The sequence below is a fragment of the Perna viridis genome, chromosome 1, assembly GCF_037379345.1.
Source record: "Perna viridis isolate PV_CMFRI_1.1 ecotype Kerala chromosome 1, ASM3737934v1, whole genome shotgun sequence".
In the NCBI taxonomy this organism is placed as follows: domain Eukaryota; kingdom Metazoa; phylum Mollusca; class Bivalvia; order Mytilida; family Mytilidae; genus Perna; species Perna viridis.
In genome coordinates, this window is record NC_142445.1 from 58,267,110 (window position 1) to 58,284,593 (window position 17,484).

Below are 17,484 nucleotides of genomic sequence, written 5' to 3' on the forward strand. Positions count from 1 at the left end.
ATGCAAATGTTAATTAATCACCCCCGGTAAATTTACGTCGCAATGAAAGAGGAAGTTTGGCACGCTATATAAAACATATATTTTACCCACCATTTCGTTTAAAATATCGGTACCAACTCCGGTAATGTAATATTTATTTTTTCAGATTTATTTTGGACTTGATTTGATTATGGATCTGATTAGTGTTAAGTAATTTTGTTGTCACCTTTATTTGCATGGGTTCATGAAAACTTAATTATAATTATGCAAATAAGTAAAAAACATTTATTTGTCTAAATTATGATATAAATGATATTAAACATACAATAAACAGCAATATTGTAGGATAATAATTAATAGTTCCTGAAGTACAATCAAAGCTGTCATGCGCATATAAATATTTGTACCAAAAATCTATTCTTGGCTTTCTGAAATTAGTTTCCTCTGAAAAAATAACACGGTTGTCTTTGTAGCTGAGCTTTTGATAACTCCTTTCCATTGAGTTGTAGGTGTTCAACTTTTTTGTTTTGTAGGAAAGCTCACTGTAATTTAAAAACGAAATACAAATGTAAATATGTAAATATTGTGTAAATGTATGATAATGGATGAAATTTTTTCTAGGAGTTTAGTTGCAGGATTGTACAGTTTAAAACAAGGCCTGTAGAAATTTACTGTAATGAAAATCTGACATTTGTGTGCTAAACCGATTGACGTTTGTAATATATTGTTTCAAGGTTCATTTTTTTTGGGTGAAAAACCTCTACACTATATTTCAATTCAATGTTTATTTCCTAAAAATGAAAAAAGCAAGTAAACAACATTCAATAAAAAACACTGATTCTTTCAATACAATTACTCAATTTCAGTAACAAATACATTCTATACGACTTTGGTTGCACAAAAAATACACTGTAAACTTGAATATATATAAAATATACCAACCCTTTCTTTACAAAAGTGCTTATCAGTGTCATTGTCTCTATTGACACACTTTTATCTCTGGATGTAAATGTGAACCCGGGATGACCTATTAGTGGATAACCAAACTGGTAAAATAAGTCCCAACCGTGTTGAACTCCTGTTATAAAAATATATATGAAAATTTGTAATGCTTTGGAAATGCATTTCTTAAGACACTTTATATTTCATTACTAAAATTGAAGTCTTTACTTTTAAGTAGCAACCTCTTGATTGAAAATAACAGAACTGGTTTTTATATTGAGATTATGGTTTATTTCCAACAAATACATATAAAACACCCTGTACATCTAAGTACTGTTACAACCCTCTCAACTCTGCGGGTGTTTCTAGAAAGCATAGGACACTTACCCATCGGAGCACCTGGTCCACGCTCCAAGTTCTATAGGAGTCCGAGTAGCTAAGTTATACTTGTTTCTCAGTACATATTACTTTGGGTATTTCATGTTCTGTTTTGTGTGTCTGTTTTCCCTGTCTAGTCTTCATCCTTAGATTACATTCTTTTGATTTCCGCTTGAATCTTGGTCCCCTTGGTTACTATTTTAAATTGTTTTTTTTTAACATTCACATAACACTTATAAGTGGTTATAGTGTTGTTGTATGCAGTATAAACACAGCGCACTATGTATCGCGTCTTATGGTCATAAAATGGTGCAGCAGTTTATTACGGAAGTTCAGAATTGCATTCTAACAATATTGTCATCAGAAATACATTTGTTTCATAGTTTCTTTTGATTGTGCTTTTAAATGAAAATATTGTGGTGAGTTTAAGACGACTGTAATGTAATGGTGTTCAATGCTCTGACTAAAGTTATTGTTTTCTAATTTCTAAAATATTGGTTTCTTTAAAAGTCTTTCAAGCACTTCACCAAAGAATTCCAACCTGTTGCAGATTAATGCTCAAATGTAATTATATTGGTAATTTTATATTGCTAAAGTAAAAAATTATCAGATCATATGCATCAATCTATAAACGAATTTGTGATATTTTGCATCACTTAGCTTCAAAGGACTATGATATTAAATATATAACAAATGGTAAACACGTCAGTGAAAATGGGGGCGTTACTCATATTTTATATATTTTATGTATCGCATTTTTGTTGTCGACAATTTTAAAAGAATTACAGAACTATATTGTACATTGTGTACGATGTTTGCGTTTCTCGTAATCAATGCAACTAGTGTCGTTGAACGGTTTAATTGAGACAAAGGTACAAAGTGAGTGTTCTGGGAAGTCCCGAAAATTCCCGTCGGTCGAGACATCGTCCATATTAAAGTCGTTATTTTAATACAAATAGCTCCCTCTTAAGCAGTCTTAATTCATTTTATTATTACAGTGTGTGCATATTACATGCATACCTATCCAATCAGGCCCATCTATCTTCTCCGAGATGTAGTCGAAACGCAGAACGTAGATATCTTTTGTCCACTCTGATAAAATGTCAGCTAATTTCAACATAGGTACAAAAAAGACTATATCGGCCACTGTGTGCAAATACTAAATATTAAAAATAATAATTTGTTTTCAAGCACATAAATCACATAAAATGACATGTATATTAATATTGCAGTTTTCGATATGCAACAACACACACGTGTTTCAAAGAATTCTTTCTCACCAGCAGCATTAGACCCAAATGCATAGGAAGGTCTAAATCCATTACATTACATTACAAAAAGTACTCAAAACCAAAAATACGAAAAAGGAAGCAAATGCAAGCACCAACAATATCTACCAAAGTAATTAAACGTAGTACATTAATAAGGACATGGTCTGTTATAATAAAGTAACCAAATCAGACAAAGCAATGAATAATTAAACATTTTGAACTATTATCCATCTAAAGATTATATGAGTACACGCGACTGACAGTGTTCTTATATAAAGGCATTAAATTGTTAGGACAGCAATATTACAGCGAGGAAATTAATTAAATTCAGGGAAATTCAGTACAGTTGGTCTTTCTTACTGAATGACCATTACCTAACGAATTGCCATGAGTAGTTAACTGGATAAGATGTTTTTCCCGGTTATACCAAAGACATTAAAATCTATATTCTCTTCTCACTTCGGGTGGTGGTAAATTCAATCAAGAGAAAGTAAATTATATCCATTCAAGTTGATAACAGTTTTACTCGTTATATTACAGGCCAGAAAAAAGTACGCCACTATATACATACATGTGGATATTGTGATATGTTCTGTTCTTTCCATTCCCTGTAATTCATCCTCAGGTCACCTGAAAATTTACAAAACAGATCAGTTTGGAACAAGAGCATTGCAATTGTTTTCTTCGTCCTTATTTTGAGATACCGTAAGCACGCGCTAAATTGTGCTATCAAGATGTCAAAATAACAAATCTCAAAGTAAAAAAGAGTATTTAAATGTGCAAATACTTAAACTGTGGTTTTCAATAAAGTACTGCGAGTTACAGAATTGTTAATTCTGATCCTAATGAAATAGACCCGCTCATGATGTAAACCTTTTTTTCAGTGAAGCCATTTTTTGCCAATTAATACTGATACCTTCACTGGAGCAACGGAATGGCTTAAGCCAGGAGGAATGAGATTTTTGCCTTGATGAAAACACTTACAGTTGTCATCATCTGGTACTATGAGTATAATTCCTTATACATGGGATTGACAGGCATGACATTTGCATACCGGTGTGAACTTCGAAATTAAAGATTAATATTACTTTTTTTCATTTATGATATGACCAATTGTACCTGAGTACTCCTATTACTTATTAAATATTTTCATTTAACCAGTCTTGTAACACGTGGTATATAATAAGTTATCCTGAGTCAACTTTCGTAATTTTTTTTGGGTAGACAGGCATTATTTCAATAATTACAAACCAAAAAAATTATATAAGTTTGTCAATTCTTGCAGAAATCTTTTTTTGTCCTTTCATTCATTGACATACTTCACCACTCAGCGATCTTTTTATCTCCATAACCATTATGCGTTAGCATATATAAACTATGTTGGGTGACAGTCAAAATGCAAGGTTTTTTATTTTATTTTTTTATTTTTATATATTTCTACAAAAAGGGTAAAAACATACCGAAGCGTCAGCAATCGGATGATTCAAATACGTCAAAATTCCCAAACACAAGGCCTAAACGTGAAGACATGAAACAATGGTGATCTACATGTACAATGTATAGAACCAAATAAAGACACATAAAAACCGAAGACAAACTCAAAATGTAAGGAAACTAGTTATTTTGTATAAATAACACGTGTTTGTATGATATAGGTGATCGTATTTTCTTTTAATGACTGACTGTTTGAATTATTACCAAAATTGATAAAAAAAAAGTTCAATGCAAGAAAAAACCTGCTCCCTTCAATTAATTGGTGTCATCAGTAAACTACCATAGAGGTTAGATCATACCATTCTGCAGATGAATTTGTAAACAGGAGTTTTTTATCAGCTAAATAAGATCAGAGTTCTGGTATAATTTGCTTATTATTACAAATCCGGAGTACACAGAAACAAGACGCTCCCAGGAGCCTGAATCGCTCACTTTGTTGAATTTTGCCTTTCAAAGGCAATAAATTAAACAAGAAGTTGTCCAACAATTTTGACTCAAGAAGTCTTTGGCAGGACTTATCACAAGATCTTTTCAACAATTGCAAGTTTCTTTTAATCTATCATAGTTCTCAAGATATTGACTGAAAACTATTAAAAAATTCATTTTCCCCTTTCAAGGGCAATAACTCTTACAAGGAGTCTGAAGACTTTTGCAGTCCTAATAATATGGATCATTTCAGCTATTGAAAGAATTTTGATAAACCTAACGGTTTTGGAGATATATGTGAAAAACTACTGTCTGACCCCTATGTTCTATTTTCAGTAACGGCAGCCATGTTTTTCAACGAATCAAAAATCCCCACAACAATTCTATGCAGCATACCCCAAGGAACATTCATACCAAGTTTGGTTTCAATTAGTCAACTAGTTACACAGGAGAAGAGTTTTGTATAATTGTTAACGACGACGACGGACGACGACGACGACGACGGACGCCAAGTGACGGCAATAGCTCACATGGTCTTTGGCCAGGTGAGCTAAAAAATGCTACATACTTGTTTCCAAAACATATGATATTCATAGGCTTGTCCTGACCAACATTAAACATAGGCTTGTCCTGACTATAGACCATCATTATGCATAGGCTTGTTCTTATTATAGACCAACATTAAACGTAGGCTTGTCTTCATTTTAGACCAACATTAAACATAGGCTTGTCCTGACTATAGACCAACATTCAGCATAGAATTGTCCTCATTATAGATCAACATTAAACATAGGCTTGTCCTGACTATAGACCAACACTAAAAGCAAAGCATACGTTTAGGACAAAAATAATTCATGAGAAATTAATGTTACAGGACTCCATATATGAAAAGAGTATGGTTTTGTATGGAATTCATTCTTCTCGTGAGTTTTTAAAGTTTTACAAAGCCCAAAACATGTAACAGTTTTTCCATATCGTTATAAACGTGTGTATCCATAAGTTTAAAACAAATGAAAACACGTTTCAATTTTCCCTGTGTGATATAGAGCTAACATTTACCTTGAAAACTCGTCGGAAATAAATTTCTATAGTCTGAAACTATATCTTCCACATCTTTGTCGCTGTAATATCTTTCAATATCTATAAATAAAAAAATTGGTACAAGACGTTTTATTATGTAAATAATATCAATCAAAATACAAAGTATTGACTTCATAATTTTAGTGTAGGTAATTTTTCGTATAATAAGATTTTTTCTAAAATGATTAAAAGAGAATTTGTGGTACTCTCTCAATATATGTTCTTCTGAAAACATCGCCTGAATAGGGTTTGCAAGTCTCGTTCTAGTTTAAGTTTCCCTTCCGGAATTTCAGATATTTGTCATTTTATCTGCATTTTTACACAAAAAAAACAATATTTTGCTTTTAATATTGAACTCATTAATGTGTTAATGACGAATCTCCATGCATTTAAATAGTAGACGAGGACCCATTCTCATGGAATAGCGGAGTCACGTGACGAGACTTGTATACCCTGTATAGCTGAAGCATTGCTGCTCGGGCGTTAAACCCCAACAATTAATCAATCAATCAATCAATCTTATGAAAATGACTTCTGAATGTCAAAATTATTCTCCTTTATTTCAAGTGCAGAACGTAAAGATATCTCAAATGGCTAAAGTTCGCGGTATTATTATTTTATTTCATCTTTGCTGTAAAACGGTAATATGATTAATGTTTTTTTCTTCAGAAAGTTACACAACCAAGTACTAAGGTAACTGTTGTTGTCATTTTTTTTCTAGATTCCGCAGTGAAAGAGGAAGAACTTCAAAATGAACCGAACAATTAAGCGGATTAAAGACATCCTTACATTGAACATAAAATTAATTTAGATTGATGAAAAGCAATAAGTTTTTATATTAAATTTCCATTCTAGCAATGATTATTTAGAATGCTATACACAAAAAAATCAATTCGATCTTGCTATCTTATCTTGTATATTTTAGGTTTCAACATTGGGTTATAGAAATATTACCAGAAATCTAATTGAAATAAACTTAACACACGTGATATACGTGGCTCGAATCCTTCATCTTTAGTCATCATAAATAAAACGGAATCGACATGCGGCGGTTTACATTGGAACAGTTTCTCAGGAGAATCTGTCAGGTACTCCCCGTCTACAACTACTCGGAACACATCCTGACAATAAACGAAACAAAGAGTTCATTAAACAGGACTCTACATCCTATGAAGTATCAACATCTAAAACGTCAGTATTTGTAGAGCATTTTTTTGATGATTTGCAAATCAATGTGAGTTTTAAAAATAGAAAAATATTTTCAGAGGTAGAAAGGAGGAATAACAACCTCAAAGGAGAAACTAGAAAACTGTTAGTAAAACTCCTCAAAGGATACCTCGCTCCTCACCCAGTAATCATATGGTCAACAAGGTCGTAAAGGAAATAATTGTCAAATCAAATCGGCCGTGATAAAAAGTTGAATACTTTAAAAACCTTAAAAAGATTAACAAAGATTAGTTTGTTCCAGAATTATTCTAGTTCTAAAAATTTCAATTTAACCACTGTTAAAAACAAGTCTTTAGGAATCTCATTTGAGGAATTCAACGATTGAAAACCAAATGGTTTATCTTACCTCGCCGTATTTTATAGAGGACAGAAATTCTTTCATTGAACCAGATTCATTCAATAGGTATTTTGAAATTTTTCCTTGCAATTTTCTGTCCACTACACTATAACCCTGCCTACATGAGTCTGGTACAGACTCAACCCTACTTGTTCTTACGCATGTCGACATAAACCAATGGGCAAGTGGCGAACCGGAATGAATGATTGCATGCCGAAATAACCCTGAAATAAAGGTGTAAGTCTTTACTGAAATAATATGTAGTTATTTAAGAATCTCAAATGCGCACAAAAGATAGTAATCAAGGAAAATTTTCGGCAAAAACACAGGTGTTTGTATACATAAAGTATGAATTGCTTCTCCCGAAACATCTTTCTAGATTTTTAATTAGCTTTTCTTTGAAACCATATTAACAATAAGTAATCGGTAAAATTGCATAACTGTAAATAATTGTGGGTTTCAATGTAAGCGATAAAATAAATATCTGAGCTAAGGCATAAGTTACTTCGGTTCCTTGTTTCGGTCTTAACTGGAAAATGTGAAATCTAACACTATACATCATACACGCATCCAAAAAATCCGATAGGGGGCGTTGACTGGCTTAAAAGTGATTTCCAAAATGTTGGAATTTTTAATCGAGAACATAATTGGCCAGTTTGGTGGACGCGTTTTTAAAAAAAAAAAAAAAAGAAAAAGTCGGCATTCCAACGGGAACAAATTGTGCTCCTCTACTTGCTGACCTATTCCTTCGCTCTTATGAGCCTGACATTATAGTTGATTTGAATCAGAATATCGTTTAGCTAGATCCTTTAATCTTAGTTTCCGCTTTATAGATGGCGTATTATCTTTAAACAATCCTAATTTTGGGGATTTGATACATTGCATCTACCCAAAAGAACTTGAGATAAAGGATACTACAGACACTGTAAAGGAAAACTATAGATCAAACTTTACGAAAAACGTGATGACTTTGCATTCAGAATTGTCAACTTTCCTTTCATCTGTGGCAACATCCCTTCAGCACCTGCGTATGGAGTGTTCATATTACAACTCATACTTTATGCCAGAGTTTGCCGAAACTACGCAGACTTTTTTTATATCGCGCTAGAATTCTAACAAATAGGCTTCTGGAACAGGGTTACGTTGCTCTAAGATTAAAGTCATCACTACAGAAGTTTTATGGTCGTCATCATGAACTCGTGGATCGTTACGGTGTATGCGTCTGCGCCATTAAAACTGATTTGTTCAACGTGTCAAAGATTTCATTTCCTCTTTCGTCTATCCCGGACTTGACTTTTTATGAGCAACCCGGCGGGTGTTTCTAGAAAAGCAGAGGACGCTTACCCTACCGGTGCACCTGGTCCATGCTCCCAGTTTTTAGTGGAGTCCGAGTTACTCATTTGCTTTTGTTACTCTGTATGTATGATTTTAGTTACTTTATGTTTTTTGTTGTGTATGTCTGTTTTCCATGTCTGGTCTTTGTTCCTGGATTACATTCTTTTGATTACCGCTATAACCTTGGTTCCCTTGATTACTCTTCCAGTGTTTTCTATATAATCCACCAAACTTTTCGAGCAAAAAGGGGGCGGGTTCCTATAGGACCTGCCTATGAGCATAATATCGTAGGACGTGTTGACAGACAAATGGACAGCAATTATAGCTGTCACAGGTGGTCGTATAAAAACAGTTTTATATTTAGCATGAACTTGTATCAACAGAGGTGTTTCGGTCTTACCTTGGGTTAAATTTGATAACAAGTGAGTTCCAACATCACCGGCACCTGCACTGTGGCCTTGTATTGTCACCTGTGATGGGTTCCCATTAAAAGTACGTATGTTCTGCTGTATCCATTCCATGGCTTTGACTTGGTCAAAAAGTCCATTGTTACCGTAAACACCTTTGTCTGGGTTGGCATAGAAACCTTCAATAAAATAAATGTCTTTTTATTTATTTGTAAAGTATTTCATGCGTAGCTATAATCAACAGCTTATTATGTTTCGTTATTGCACCAGATATGAGAAAACAGACATTGCTTCTGAGGTCGGTTTTCTGCTGACTGAAATTTAGGGTCTTTAAATGTTGTGAATATTGTTGTATTGGTTAGACAATACTCCTCGTATTTATATCATTCACTAGTTAGTAGTTGTGGTCCATATGACTGTAGTCAACAGGAACAGTTTACAAAGCTTTTCAAGGCTTCATCTTTAAGTGTTACTGAATTCGAAAGCAAACATTTCAGGTAATGCAGCGTCATCGAGCTTACAGTTCAAATTTAAGAGAAATATATATTAAGATAACCTTTTTTTAATCATGGTCACTATCATTACCTACCAAGGACACCAACCCTGTAGTTTATGGTGATGACGATAATCTCTCCATGTGCTGCTAGTATATCGCCATCGAACATGGCACCCATACCGTCAGCATTGTCTCCACCGTGAATAAATAGCAGGATGGGTAAGTTATCAGTTCCTGTCTGGAAAATATATGAGTTCTAGATAAATCATAATTATATGAAGTGTGTTATCAAGCAAGGCGATATAATAACCGAATTCCATCCTTGTGATGACGTATTCTCTCACTACACCACAGTCATTAATGCCCCCATACAGTGAAATTTATTGTACAGTTGATGTTTTTGTGTCTAAGTCGCCATCATATACTCACTATTTTCTGATGTTACGATCTGAACATGCTGATTGCAAATATATTTCTGTCATATGTAAAAAAAATTTGTGTCATCTTAAACATAGTTGCATTTTCAGATCAAAATGTGTTTCATATTATTTTAGTGTATTTTTCTATGTCTTATACTAAATAAAAATCCATTTTAACTGATAGTTTAAGCCTCATTCCTACTTATTTGACGGAATTCTCGCAAATCTTTTCTCAACTTAGGCACTTCGTATTTATATACCAGTCGGCCTGCATATATGTTAGTGGAAGCAAACTCATGTGACTGAAGTGAGATATTACAGCACAAATATAGAAATAACACTGTTATTCGACTATAATGGAAACGTATCAAAAACAAATATATATGGCGACATCAATGAAACAGATATCATTACCACTAAAAGCATTACAATGTAACGGGCTTAATGCAGTAAAAAATGATAAATGAGCGACTCTTATTTCACACAATCTTTGACACAAGCCATTCAACGGATTGGCACGTTAATATTTGTTCCAATTTGAAATAGATATTAATTTTTTACTTACTCTAGGGACATATATATTCATATAAAGACAGTCTTCACTCGTGGTATTAAAGTCAGGTTTGTGAACGTTGATATAAGCCAGAGAGTAAGTAGGACATGCTGCCTTGATAGATACGGTCTCCAAAACATTCGGTGCCCATGGAGTAGGATCCTGTGTTCGCTGAAATTGATGATTGTAATAAAAATCTAAAATTCCGAAAAGTTAAAATGTTTATGGCATTTATTATTCATAAAATAATATTTTGGTAATTCACTCTTTCCAATTAATTATCCTATTATTAATTTTCAGTCGAATTTTATGAATAATAAATAGCATAAACATTTTAAGTACACTTTTAAAGGGTTGCTTTTGTTCAACATCATTTCATTTTTTTTAAAGAAAAAATAACTTCAGGACCACAAATCCTTTTTTTTTCTAAAAAACGGAAACATTAAACATTTCCTTTTTTCTTTTGAGAACAAATTTGGAAAATTTTATTGATTATCATACATTTGTTTAAATTTTTACGAGAAATAATTTGAAAACAATATTTTGCTTTTTTAAACAATGCCGTAAGACGATTGAAAAGGATTCACAATAATACTTCTGGTCCTCCTTTAAGTCCTATATTTGATCTGAAGAAGGTAAGTTCATCAATTTCGGTCATGACATGGTTTATATTTTCTTGCAAATAAACAAATGCGTAATGACATAAGGTTGTTTTTACTTACCTGAAATCTTAGTTTACCTATTGGAGGTGCAGCGTATGGTATTCCCAAAAATTCCTCAACCTCGGAACCGTTGATTCGTGAGGTCACTTTTCCACTAATTTTTCCAAATTGGGTTACACGAATTGGTGCTCTTTCAGAAGCAAAAACAACGGTTACAGAAAATAAAAATAAAGCCCGTGTTGCCATTATACTGGAGAGGTTAATGTACCGATTGTATCATTAACACAAATGTTATTCACACGCTATTACACAAAATGATGAGTTCTCGATTCAGATAAAAGCCAAACTACTACAGGGATGCCAGCTTTGATTGTGTTGCTAATAAAGTATCGTGTTTAAAAGCATTTTTCTCTTAAAGATTGTTTCAGATTCAGTGCTAATTAATCATGCAGTTGCATTGCCTCTTTATAAAATAATCTATACAACCATTTGTTTCCTAGAGTGCACGATGCTCATATGTCGTAGCTGTAGTAACAATATATGCAGCAAATCGTCGAATTTTCGTTTCTATGAAAATCACTATATTACAAATGAAAATGGCAATTTCAAATCTACGGACGCTGTGTCGGGGTCTGGATAATCGGAGATTTGGGATGTATTGTATTATATCTAGGTTAAAATTCGTGCAGTGGTTACTGCTGTATATCAGTAACCGAATTATGGACAGTTACCCAATTATGGAAAATGCTGAAATGACACAATTATTTTAAAAATGCCAATCCTCACAATATATTGGTCAAAATAACCAAAAATTCCACAAAACCTAGCATATGAATGCTTGGAACACGTGCATGAAATGTCAGATAAATTTGCACATGCTTCTATAAAATACTTTTGCTAATTCGCGTTATTCTGTGTACTTAAAACATAATTATTGCAGACCGTCAGTATTCCCACTTAAAACAGACGGTTTAAGTATCACAGTATAATGATGGAAACTAAATATTATATAGATGTGAGTGATATACAAGCGTGGGAGCGTTGAAACTTTTACATTCATTTTTTTTTATTTTGTTAGCAAAAGTTTCAAAATTTGAAAATTTCCAATTCAGGACTAGTGAAAAAGGTTAATACGACATTTAGAACAAGTTCGGGAGAAAAATATCACAAAACATTCAGAAATGATAGCCTGTTCAAAGCTTCAACAATTTTCTGACAATTCAAACGAATTGTTCATGTTCATCAACTTCATTTCACCAGTTCATACAAAACTATTGCAAATTTGTTCAAGAATTTGATGTGCATCTTACATAACACAAGAAGTTTAAATTGATTATACATGTCTGACTGCGAAAGTTTTAAATATAAATATTAAGTTACTACGGTACTAACAGTATTCACCTAAGGAGATACATTTACAATATTCACTCACATGAGCAGTATATATACCTATTATAGTTGTGTTAAGTTATTTTGTTTCATTTCCTTTTTTATTTGAAAACCCGTCCCCCGTGGCCATGTAAGGCCTTAGAAGTGCAAAAAATATTTCATATTTAAAACTTGTGAGTTTTGGACTTGATTATTGACTAGGAGTGTAAACATTATAGTTTCTGTACAAGTGAAAAATACGTCGTTTTCAGTTCAAAGGTCCCTTTAAGAACCTATTACTAGCTAGTATAACGTAAATAGTCTATTTTTAAACATGATACCCACACCTGGTGATTGAAAGCTAAGGATCATATATAAGTAGGCAGAAATTGTGATAAAGGCAGGCAAAAAAAGTGCTTTACTTTCCTGAGTATATGAATTTTGAAATTGGGATATTTCCGGTAAGTGGATAAGACTTGAGAATACCTAGAGAAATATGTTCTAGAAATAAGAATTCTTTGTATTGACGAATATACTTTACGGTCGGTTGAATACGGTCAGCCATAACAAAGTAAGGTTTTAACATAAATCAACATGACTGAAAATGAAAGGGCATAAAAAAACATGTTGGTAATAAATTCCTTAATATAGTTTATCTTCTAATATTAGTTGAGAACTGAGTGTTTTATTTCTGGTGTTTAATCGGCGTGTAAAAGTGCTACCGATGCCAATTAAACATCAAATTCTTATAATTACCGTTCATATATTTCACTTACTTTATTTCTATAACATACATAGACAGCATATGATCAATAAATATTGGTAATTTTGGATGTGGCCTTTATTGAACATCATGCACAGGGGCTTGCTCCCAATATTATATATGCAGCCAGCCCGACTAGTATATATGCATATATGATAGTGGGAGCAAGCCCCTGTGCATCATTTATAACGCCAACTATACAATGAAAATAGCAAGTTGGAATGATAATTTTTCAAGTAAATTATTTGAAAAGAGCTCGGACTAAAATCTCAACTCCCTCGTATACCTCTCGTTTCAGATGAAATCATGACACCGATGTGCAGTATCTGTTCTCTAAATAAGCAATCTATAGTCTCTTCAGCCTGGTGTAATGAGTGCGAGCAGGCTTTATGTTCTAATTGTAGTATTTTACACGAAGACCATGGACTTATACCCTACAATGACTTTATGCAGTTACCACTTTTTGTACGAGAAATCACGTCAACTTGTTTTAAACACCGAGAGAAATTGGTTAACTATTGCAATAAGCATGACCAGCCTTTGTGTAAAAAGTGTTTAGCTACAGAACACAAAAAGTGTCAAGATGTTAAGGTTCTTGAAGACCTTGTCAGCAATATCAAAGCTTCGGTGGCGTTTGAGGATGTTTTTACATGTCTGCATGAAATGAGGAGTAGTTCAGCTAACGTATTGAAGGACCGTGGAAACCTCTTAAATGAACTTAAAAAACAGAAAGAAAACTTAGTGAAAAATGTAGAAACTAGGATTGATAAACTAATAGACCATTTGACTGGCCTTAAAAAGAACTTTATTTTTGAGGTGGAAACTAAAATATCAGACATTGAGAATGGTATACTAGAAACAATCCATGTATTAGAGGAGAAAGATAAAACACTTGAAAATTTGAACAATTTACAGGAGGGTATTAAGAACCATTGTACAAACTTCCAAATATTTCTCTCAATAAAAAAGATAGAGAAAATAATTATACAGTCAAGGAATTTATTTTCAGAATTAAATGAAAAGGGCGCTTTAAATAATGTCAATATTTCTGTCAATTTCACTAAGGACTTTGAAGATAAAATTCTTGGAAGGAAGACATTTGCGGATCTTAAAGTCTTAACAAGTCCCGGTACTGTTTCCATCGATACAATGAAGGGCAACCAAGCTCAGATTGAGGTTTATCACAACAGCCCACCTCGACTGAAGCTACGCAAGAAATTAATAGTACATTATGGTAGTGGCTTGGGGTGCTGTGTATTTCCAAGTGGTATGGTGGTCGCATTATCAGATTCGCTTTTCGCAACACAAATGATAACTGTAATAAGTCCAGAAACATTTTCAGAATCTGAAATTAAACTCGAAAACTACTATAATAGGTATAATGACCTTGCCTTTTTTGAAAATAACAAAATTGTAGTATCTGGATTATCAAGCGAACGCGAGCGCGATGCAATATCTGTCATAGACTTGAGGACAGGGAATGTCATGAAGACGTACCGACTGAAGTATACTGTAAGTGGGATGAGTATTACATGCGGCATCATCTACGTCTGTGTCTCGAGAATTGGAATAGTCAAATTTAACATTAACAGTATCTTTAAAAGCCAAAGTATTATAAGAAACGATGCTGACGTAACAGATGGATCTCGTATTGTGGCAAGTAAAGACAGGATATGTTATACATGCCCAGGTAGCCATTTTGTGACGGTATTGGATTCAAAATATGATATAGTTTTCAAATACCAGAACATTAGTTTACTGCACGGACCTAGCGGAGTAGCTATAGATGAACATATGAATGTATATGTTGCAGGTTATGGCAGCAATAACGTAGTGTTTATATCTTCTGATGGAAAATACGATCATCAGTTACTAAGCAAGACTGATTTCTTTCATTTCGAAAATCCTGTGTCTGTGAACTACAACCAGGATACTAAACAACTTGTTGTACTCAATGTAAATGAATGGTTATTAATCTATAATATCATATGAGAGGAGCGTGAATATAAATAATATTATAGCCATTTTATCACATGGACCAACTTTTCCTCACCGAACCATACCTTTATGGACTAAATGTAGGTGTCCGCTGTCACACCCACTTACAACTGAACTATATTTGATAGTTTGTGGTTGTTAGATCGCTAATATTGTTAGCAACTTCTTGCACTCGTAATTTCAGTACTTAATATTCGCATATGATTTGCATAAATATGTAGTTATACGCCACGTAATTCTGCAGATCCTCGCCGTATTTACCGTCATAGCGTCATATAGTTCTAGCTTCATACGAAATAAAATGCATCTGTTAGGTATCGTAAACGTGTGTTCTATGTGTTTTTCTTGTTTGTACGAGAACATGAAGTTTACGTGAAGTGATAGATTAGCTGTAAACATTACCCAGTTTCCGATTCAGGCACTGATGCTCGTTACAAGATTATATAGGTCATATACATTAGCACGCCCCGATATTATATGTATGTTAATATGTAATTTCATATTGGCCCTGTTATAAGTTTGAGGTCTGTCCTATTTGTCGAGGCTGTTGTATTGGTCCTGAGACATCGCCGAGGGCCAATACGGCGGTCGAGGCCAATTATAATTGACCGAAACCTATAACAGGGCCAATATGAAATTACATATTTATTGACAATTTTATTAACCAACTCAACTAGATGATTTGTAGAACAGTTGTTTTCGTGTTTTACCAAAAAAAATGGAGGTTTATTTGCATTAATCAGTCTTAAATATCCTCTTTGTATAAAATGGAAGATTTTTTTTGTGTTTCTGCAGCTTTTAGTCCTGAGGATTAAATTTCATGACATCCAATTCTAACCCCAAATGGCGGTGTCAAGCGACCGGAAGTTATGATGCCGTATTGGCCCTGGTTTTATCCTTATTGGCCATCTTTTTTTCATATTGGCACCATATAGATGTTAGTCTGTTTTCTACAGATTTTAACATAATTTGGGTAGTTGGTTAATAATTATGAATATTCATCGCCAGTCGCTTAATCTGGTTCCTAAACTGGATCCCTGGTCAATAGCATAAGCGACCCAAAGATTGCTTCAACGCACTTTTTTAAAAACATATTATACACATGTCTTTTTTGCTTGTATTAGAACGGGAAGTTTACATTAAAAGGTAAAATGATCGGTTAGTTTGTTTGTTTGTTTGTTGGGGTTTAACGTCCGAGCAGCAATTTTTTCAGCTATATTCAGACAATGAACATGAAATTGATGATAAAATGAACATGAAATGATGATGAAATGAAAAAGGGATGGGACACAAGGACAATGGGGTCGACAAATTTTGATTGCCACTGGAAATAGGGAGAGGTGGGTAGGTCGGGCAATTTAGCCTCCTGTGGCGGAGCCCTATGGTTCCTACTCCGGAAGAATACCACAGTAGGGTTCTTTCACGTGCGAGGAACGTGGCATTTTTCCCAACACGGTGCACCACTATGGTTTGCGGTCAGGTTTTCCGTATTATAGCCTGAGAACCCCAGCATGTAACACGCCAGGGGTACCCAATTCCACCACCTGGGGCACACATCCCAGTTGCTCTGTGTGCAGAGCGTCCTAGCCCCCGGCTAGGGTTCTGAGCACTATTTAGTCGCCTTTTACGACAAGCTTAGCGCTGCTGCAGGCCTATTCTTTTAACACCCTGACCTGCACAGGGAAAATGATCGGTTAGCATTGACTTTATGTAATATTACCCAGTTTCCGATTCAAACACAGGTGTTCGATACAATTGATTATATGAAGGTCATATATCATATCCATATATAGCCATTGCCAGTTGTTTAATCTTGTTCCGGATGATTGAAAACATTCGGGTCTTAACGGTTCGAAAGAGTACGCAATAATATCAAGGGAACCAAGACTTTAGCGGAAGTCACCCTATTATAGAGCATATCGCATTTGTACCATTTCGGATGTTGAAAGTAAGCCATAGTCAATGACAGAAAATAATTGACGATTAGCGACTTTGAAGACTTTAGTCTTTGGTTTTGCTTTGTTTTTGCCCTTTGGAGTAATCAAGGGAACCAAGGTTATAGCGGTAATCAAAAGAATGCAATCCAGGGACAAAGACCAGACATGGAAAACAAACATACACAACAAAGAACAAAGTAACTAAAATCATACATACAAAGTAACAAAAGCAAATGAGCAACTCGGACTCCACTAAAAGCTGGGAGCATGGACCAGATGCACCGGTAGGGTAAGCGTCTTCTGCTTCTCTAGAAACACCCACCAAGTTGCTCATAAAAAGTAAAGTCCGGGGTAGACAAACGAGGAAAGGAAAACTATGACCCGTTGAATAAATCAGTTTTCATGGTGCAGA

General features: G+C 34.1%; 2 protein-coding genes across 2 annotated transcripts; one reads left to right on the forward strand and one right to left on the reverse strand.

The window, feature by feature from the left end:
* Positions 1-250: 250 nt before the first annotated feature.
* LOC148629564 (cholinesterase-like) lies at positions 251-11,499 on the reverse strand. The gene is made up of 11 exons (XM_088553639.1): positions 11,067-11,499; positions 10,357-10,515; positions 9,466-9,610; positions 8,870-9,055; positions 7,144-7,358; positions 6,556-6,691; positions 5,550-5,630; positions 3,142-3,200; positions 2,320-2,458; positions 922-1,057; positions 251-521 (listed from the first exon to the last, which is right to left on the reverse strand). The coding sequence occupies exons 1-11, from the start codon at positions 11,250-11,252 to the stop codon at positions 278-280; spliced, it is 1,686 nt and encodes a 561-aa protein (XP_088409765.1). The 5' UTR covers positions 11,253-11,499; the 3' UTR covers positions 251-277.
* Positions 11,500-12,702: 1,203 nt separating this feature from the next.
* Positions 12,703-16,297, forward strand: LOC148629565 (uncharacterized). The gene is made up of 2 exons (XM_088553654.1): positions 12,703-12,835; positions 13,436-16,297. The coding sequence occupies exon 2, from the start codon at positions 13,444-13,446 to the stop codon at positions 15,127-15,129; it is 1,686 nt and encodes a 561-aa protein (XP_088409780.1). The 5' UTR covers positions 12,703-12,835; positions 13,436-13,443; the 3' UTR covers positions 15,130-16,297.
* Positions 16,298-17,484: the final 1,187 nt, after the last annotated feature.